The sequence below is a fragment of the Cherax quadricarinatus genome, chromosome 28, assembly GCF_038502225.1.
Source record: "Cherax quadricarinatus isolate ZL_2023a chromosome 28, ASM3850222v1, whole genome shotgun sequence".
In the NCBI taxonomy this organism is placed as follows: domain Eukaryota; kingdom Metazoa; phylum Arthropoda; class Malacostraca; order Decapoda; family Parastacidae; genus Cherax; species Cherax quadricarinatus.
In genome coordinates this window covers 7,250,838-7,258,932 of record NC_091319.1, presented here as the reverse complement: position 1 = coordinate 7,258,932, position 8,095 = coordinate 7,250,838, and the positions used below count along the sequence as shown (strand labels likewise).

Sequence of the window (8,095 nt, the reverse complement as noted above, 5' to 3'; positions counted from 1 at the left end):
AAGCGCACATCAACCAAATAACTGCTGCAGCATATGGGCGCCTAGCAAACCTCAGAACAGCATTCCGACATCTTAATAAGGAATCATTCAGGACCCTGTACACCGTGTATGTTAGGCCCATATTGGAGTATGCGGCACCAGTTTGGAACCCACACCTAGCCAAGCACGTGAAGAAACTAGAGAAAGTGCAAAGGTTTGCAACAAGACTAGTCCCAGAGCTGAGAGGTATGTCCTACGAGGAGAGGTTAAGGGAAATCAACCTGACGACACTGGAGGACAGGAGAGATAGGGGGGACATGATAACGACATACAAAATACTGAGAGGAATTGACAAGGTGGACAAAGACAGGATGTTCCAGAGATTGGACACAGTAACAAGGGGACACAGTTGGAAGCTGAAGACATAGATGAATCACAGAGATGTAAGGAAGTATTTCTTCAGCCACAGAGTAGTCAGTAAGTGGAATAGTTTGGGAAGCGATGTGAGGCAGGATCCATACATAGCTTTAAGCACAGGTATGATAAAGCTCACGGTTCAGGGAGAGTGACCTAGTAGCGATCAGTGAAGAGGCGGGGCCAGGAGCTCGGACTCGACCCCTGCAACCTCAACTAGGTGAGTACACATACACACACACACACACACATACACACACACACACACACACACACACACACACACACACACACACACACACACACACACACACACACACACACACACACACACACACACACATACACACACACACACACACACAGACACACACACACACACACACACACACACACACACACACACACACACACACACACACACACACACACACACACACATACATATATATGTTGTGCCGAATAGGTAAAACTGGTCAATTAGCAAGAACTCATTAAAAATTAAGTCCTTTCTAAAATTTTCTCTTACACATTTAAATATTTTTTTCATTTATATTAATGTAAAAATTAATAATTTTGTACATGGAGTATACCTGGAGAGGGTTTTGGGGGTCAGCGCCCCCGCAACCCGGTCTGTGACTAGGCCTCATGGTGGATCAGGGCCTGATCACCATGGCTGTTACTGGTGGCCGCACGCAACCCGACGTACAAACCACAGAACGGCTGGTCAGGTACTGACTTGAAGACAGCCAGGGGTTTATTAGTAATTCCCCTTATGTATGCTGGGAGGCAGCTGAACAGTCTTGGGCCCCTGACACTTAATATGTTGTCTATTATCGTGCTAATGGCGCCAATATATATATATATATATATATATATATATATATATATATATATATATATATATATATATATATATATATATATATATATATATATATATATATATATATATATATATATATATATATATATATATATATATATATATATATATATATATATATATATATTATAGAGAGTGTTTATGGATTATTTGATTTCAAATACATCTTTATTTACGTCGTTAAATCCCCTTTTATCTAAATAAATCCTCTTTTGTTTAAGTAACTAAATCCTCTTTTGTTTGGCTATTGAAATCCTTTTTTGTTCTCCAGTTTTGTTTCTAACTTAAATATTTGGAAAATTGATGAATATTTGGGGAAGATTTCTTTCTTACATGAAAATAAATGTATTTTATTATACATTTTTAAATACAACAATAAAATAAGATATCTGTACTGCTATTATTTATTTAAAATTCTTTGTTAACAATAAACAACATTATGATGGATAAAGAGCCTAAAAAAAGAAAACAGAAAATAAGTCTTAATATTACGAGCGTTTGGATTAATAATGGATCAGGACACGTCAGGATAAGTGAAGGTGGACCAAGTCGGACAGGGGCTGGTTAAGATGGATCAGGACACATCAGGATAGGTGAAGGTGGGTCAAGACAGACAGGGGCTGGTTAAGATGGATCAGGACACATCAGGATAGGTGAAGGTGGGTCAAGACAGACAGGGGCTGGTTAAGATGGATCAGGACACATCAGGATAGGTGAAGGTGGGTCAAGACAGACAGGGGCTGGTTAAGATGGATCAGGACACATCAGGATAGGTGAAGGTGGGTCAAGACAGACAGGGGCTGGTTAAGATGGATCAGGACACATCAGGATAGGTGAAGGTGGGTCAAGACAGACAGGGGCTGGTTAAGATGGATCAGGACACGTCAGGATAGGTGAAGGTGGGTCAAGACAGACAGGGGCTGGTTAAGATGGATCAGGACAGGTGAGGATAGGTTACTTGATAATAGTCCTGGATAGAGGGAAACATCGTAGTAAGATTCATCTTCCAAGTGCAGGTTACTGGTGAATTGTTCCAACTACGGTAATGTGATATTTTCTTCTTTTATTCTGTCTTGAAGGTCAGCTGAGTTCAGGTCAAGGCTGATGCTTATTGGTGACCAATGCTTTCAACCCTTTACCAGAGTCGGTGAAGTTCACGACCTGATGGAAGACAGACGGAGAACATTAGTTTAACCTGAGACAATAACACGCCTAGAGGGAGGGAAGAATAACAGGATGGTACTTGAGGGTATATGTGAGGGGCAGAGGACCTGGGAGTCCACACTGACGCTGTCTGCTGAGGAGTTTCTGTTCCTTTGTATATTAAGCCTTACTGTCTATTACTAAGAAAGAGGAAGAGTATGAGAGAGGAGAGGGAAAGAATTGTAGGAAGGGAGGTAAATAATGAAAAAATAGAACTTGAAGTAATGAAGGAAATGATAAAGCTCAAGTCATCATGCTTGCCATCATCAGAACGGAGGTTCGAGCTTACACCACTCTCTCTGCACTCCAACACACACACACACACACACACACACACACACACACACACACTGCTCATTAAAAGCCAGTGGGGTTTTGAGAAAATGGAAGGAATGGATGGCACGGGTGAAAGGGACTACTTAGTAGGAACAATCCAGTCTGAGGGACATAAGGTGATAATTGCAGTAATGTACAACCCACCACAGAACTGCAGGAGGCCAAGAGAAGAATACGATGAGAGCAACAGAGCCATGGTCGACACACTAGCCGAGGTGGCCAGGAGAGCACACATGGGGGGAGCAAAGTTACTAGTTATGGGTGATTTCAATCACAAGGAGATTGACTGGGAAAACCTGGAGCCCCATGGGGGTCCCGAAACATGGAGAGCCAAGATGATGGATGTAGTACTGGAAAACCTCATGTATCAACATGTTAGACACTACCAGAGAGAGAGGAGAAGATGAACCATCAAGACTGGACCTTGTGTTCACCTTGAGTAGTTCAGACATCGAGGATATCTTGTATGAAAGGCCCCTGGGAGCTAGTGATCATGTGGTTCTGTGTTTCGACTACATAGTTGAGATCCAAGTGGAGAGAGTAGCAGGAATAGGGTGGGAAAAACCAAACTACAAAAGGGGGAACTACTCAGGCATGAGGAACTTCCTTCAAAACATTCAGTGGGAGAGGGAACTGACAGGAAAACCAGTACAAGAAATGATGGACTATGTGGCAACAAAATGCAAGGAGGCAGAGGAGAGGTTTGTTCCCAAGGGAAACAGAAATAATGGGAAGAACAGAACGAGTCCTTGGTTCACCCAAAGGTGTAGGGAGGCAAAAACTAGGTGTACTAGAGAATGGAAAAGGTACAGAAGACAGAGAACTCAGGAAAATAAAGAGATTAGCCGAAGAGCCAGAAATGAATATGCACAGATAAGAAGGGAGGCTCAGCGACAATATGAAAATGACATAGCATCGAAAGTCAAGACTGACCCGAAGCTGTTGTACAGCCACATCAGGAGGAAAACAACAGTCAAGGACCAGGTAATCAGACTGAGGAAGAGTGATGGGGAATTCACAAACAACGACCGAGAGGTATGTCAGGAGCTCAACACGAGATTTAAAAAAGTATTTACAGTGGAAACCAGTAGGACTCCAGGAAATCAGAACAGGGGGATACACCAGCAAGTGCTGGATGAGGTACATATAACCAAGGAGGAAGTGAAGAAGCTGCTATGCGAACTTGACACCTCAAAGGCGGTGGGACCAGACAACATCTCTCCGTGGGTCCTTAAAGAGGGAGCAGAGATATTGTATGTGCCATTAACAAAGATCTTCAACACATCATTTGAAACTGGGCAACTCCCCGAGGTATGGAAGATGGCAAATGTAGTCCCAATTTTTAAAAAGGGAGACAGACATGAGGCACTAAACTACAGACCTGTATCACTAACGTGTATAGTATGCAAGGTCATGGAGAAGATCATCAGGAGGAGAGTGGTGGAGCACCTGGAAAGAAACAAGTGTATAATTGACAACCAGCATGGTTTCAGGGAGGAAAAATCCTGTGTCACAAACCTACTAGAATTTTATGACAAGGTGACAGAAGTAAGACAAGAGAGAGAGGGGTGGATCGACTGCATTTTTTTGGACTGCAAAAAGGCCTTCGACACAGTTCCTCACAAGAGGTTACTGCAAAAGCTAGAAGATCAGGCACACATAACAGGAAAGGCACTGCAATGGATCAGAGAATACCTGACAGGGAGGCAAGAACGAGTCATGGTACGTGACGAGGTGTCAGAGTGGGCGCTTGTGACAAGCGGGGTTCCACAGGGGTCAGTCCTAGGACCTGTGCTGTTCTTGGTATATGTGAACGACATAACGGAAGGGATAGACTCAGAAGTGTCCTTGTTTGCAGATGATGTGAAGTTAATGAGAAGAATCAAATCGGATGAGGATCAGGCAGGACTACAAAGAGACCTGGACAGGCTACAAGCCTGGTCCAGCAACTGGCTCCTTGAGTTTAACCATGCCAAATGCAAAGTCATGAAGATTGGGGAAGGGCAAAGAAGACCGCAGACACAATATAGTTTAGATGGCCAAAGACTGCAAACCTCACTCAAGGAAAAAGATCTGGGGGTGAGTATAACACCGAGCATATCTCCTGAGGCGCACATAAATCAGATAACTGCTGCAGCATACGGGCGCCTGGCAAACCTACGGATAGCGTTCCGATACCTCAGTAAGAAGTCGTTCAAGACACTATACCATTTACGTCAGGCCCATACTGGAGTATGCAGCACCAGTTTGGAATCCACACCTAGTCAAGCACGTCAAGAAATTAGAGAAGGTGCAAAGGTTTGCAACAAGACTAGTCCCAGAGCTACGGGGATTGTCCTACTAAGAAAGGTTGAGGGAAATCGGCCTGACGACACTGGAGGCCAGGAGGGTCAGGGGAGACATGATAACGACATATAAAATGCTGCGCGGAATAGACAAGGTGGACAAAGACAGGATGTTCCAGAGATGGGACACAGACACAAGAGGTCACAATTGGAAGTTGAAGACTCAGATGAATCAAAGGGATGTTAGGAAGTATTTCTTCAGTCATAGAGTAGTCAAGTCGTGGAATAGCCTAGAAAGTGAAGTAGTGGAGGCGGGAACCATACATAGTTTTAAGGCGAGGTATGATAAAGCTCATGGAGCAGGGAGAGAGAGGACCCAGTAGCAATCAGTGAAGAGGCGGGGCCAGGAGCTATGACTCGACCCCTGCAACCACAAATAGGTGAGTACACACACACAGCACCAGTTCGGAACCCACACCTGGTCAAGCACGTCAAGAAATTAGAGAAAATGCAAAGGTTTGCGACAAGGTTAGTTCCAGAGCTAAGGGTAATGTCCTACGAAGAAAGGTTAAGGGAAATCGGCCTGACGACACTGCAGGACAGGAGGGTTAGGGAAGACATGATAACGACATACAAAATACTGCGTGGAATACACAAGGTGGACAGAGACAGGATGTTCCAGAGATGGGACACAGAAAAAACGGGTCACAATTGGAAGCTGAAGACTCAGTCGAGTCACAGGGATGTTAGGAATCATTTCTTCAGTCATAGAGTTGTTAGGAAGTGGAATAGTCTAGCAAGTGATCTAGTGGAGGCAGGAACCATACACAGCTTTAAGACGAGGTATCATATAGCACTTGGAGCAGGGAGAGAGAGGACCCAATAGCATTCAGTGAGTACACACACACACACACACACACACACACACACACACACACACACACACACACACACACAAACACTCACACACACACATTACAACGCAGGACAGGGACGGTGATATCCAACCTGTGTGCGTCCGTCGGGCAGAAGGACGCGGTATTCTCCCATCATGGTGTGACCGTCATTCTTCTCCACGTGGCTGAAGACGTTACCGCTGTCGGGGTTGTTGACGTCCCACTTGAAGTCATAGGGCATCATCGGCGGTTTTGATGTCGATGGTGGAGGCGTCGTCGTCGTCGTGTTTGTACATATTGTGCAACACCAGGAACAGCAAGTACTCACATTGCAGTTGCTGCGCTCACACAACGGCAGGGCGCTCACTACCCCAGTCAGTGCTATCAGGATCACTGCTGCGCTCACCTATTGACACAATAAAAATTATCATTATTATTATTATTATTATTATTATTATTATTATTATTGTTATTGTTGTTGTTGTTGTTGTTGTTGTTGTTGTTGTTGTTGTTGTTGTTGTTGTTAAAGCACTCACGAGGAAGCCACTTATACTGACATCCACTGCCCCTCTTGCTGCCCACTAAATAATCTGTGCTGCCGTCCACTTGTTCTTTCGTCCACTGGTGGGGAAGATGGACGGCAGCCAGACATACATCTCGTGTTCATGTTATTATGTTACTATCAGTCTGTTGTAATTAAACATATATTTATTTACGTTAACTTAGTCTGAGCTAGATGAAAGCTTGTCCTTCATAAGACGTTTCTTTCAGGGCGAAACATCGTTCTAAGAGCCTGCTGCTCATTACGATAGTTTGTACAAGACAGGTATACAATACCGACAAGATGAAAGTTAAGACACTAGTGCAACATCTGGTTATCTTTATTGTAGACGTTTCGCCCTCCAGTGGCTTTATGAATACAGATTCTTGGACATAATTAGAAAACAGAAGAACTATATACAAAAGACGAGGTAATCAGTCCCGCCGCAGCCTTGGAGGTGGTGTTTACAACCATGTTTGTAAACACCACCTCCAAGGCTGAGGGACTGTTTACCTCATCTTGATAAAGCCACTGAATGGCGAAACGTCTACAATAAAGATAACCAGATGTTGCACAAGTGTCTTAACTTTCACGATAGTTTGTGTTTACTAGCTAGTGTCTTGCCCCAGTCGTCTTATATGAAGTAATTTATGTCTTAACTGATATAGAAGAACAATAGACAAAGATGGTGTTATGACGACGTTTCGCTCGATGTAGACCTTCATCAAGTCCTTGGCTAGTAAAGTTCTACATAAAGCGAAACGTTTTATCTATACAAGTTTCTTCTCTGCCTGTCTTTCCTTATTACAGTCGTCAGAACGCTGTTGTATCCTCACAATAGCCTAGTTGTGATAAATAGTTTAGAAATCCTACTAGTTGCAACATCTTTATGTTGTATAAGTGTTTCAGTCTAGTTGATATGATGACATGTCTTGTACTTGGTGTTGGTGTTCGGTGTTTCCTGTTGGTGTTTGCTGTTTGGCTTCGGTGTTTGGTGTTGGTGTGTGGTGTTGATGCTTGGTATTTGGTGTTGGTAACAAGAGAGTTGAAGATACCTTCATGATGCCGGACAGAGACGAGGGAATAGGTGTGTGTCGGCAGTTGCTCTCCTCACACACACACTGATGCTTACACACATCTCTTGCAGTATTTATACTCTCTGGACAAATTCTCAGACCACTCACGCCATTCCCATCCTCTCCCTACCTCCCTCCCTCCCGACACTTCCACCCTCCATCCCACCCTTACTCACATCCTGCCTCAAAATTTGTTTTTCTTGTCCATCTCTGAAATGATAGAGATATCTTCTTCAAAATTCCATTTCGCCTATGCATGTGATGGGCCATGGTGAGAGATGGTGATTCCCATGTAATAGTAACTCCAGCTCTTTTGGAACGGCACCTCTGAATCTCCAGGTGCTGATGAACACTTGGAATTAAAGGAACACGTGACGTCACTGTGCAGTTGAAGTCCTCCAGCTCCGACAGACAGATTTCTAATTATATGTGATATCAATACCTTATGTGTGATGGAATATGACAGAGAAACAGCTAAT

The 8,095-nt window shown here is 43.7% G+C and overlaps 1 protein-coding gene across 1 annotated transcript; it reads right to left on the bottom strand.

Moving 5' to 3' along the window:
• Positions 1 to 1,678: 1,678 nt before the first annotated feature.
• Positions 1,679 to 7,648, bottom strand: LOC138853353 (uncharacterized). The gene is made up of 3 exons (XM_070089555.1): positions 7,596 to 7,648; positions 6,112 to 6,405; positions 1,679 to 2,440 (listed from the first exon to the last, which is right to left on the bottom strand). Exons 1-3 carry the CDS (start codon positions 7,599 to 7,601, stop codon positions 2,375 to 2,377), a joined length of 366 nt encoding a protein of 121 aa, XP_069945656.1. The 5' UTR covers positions 7,602 to 7,648; the 3' UTR covers positions 1,679 to 2,374.
• Positions 7,649 to 8,095: the final 447 nt, after the last annotated feature.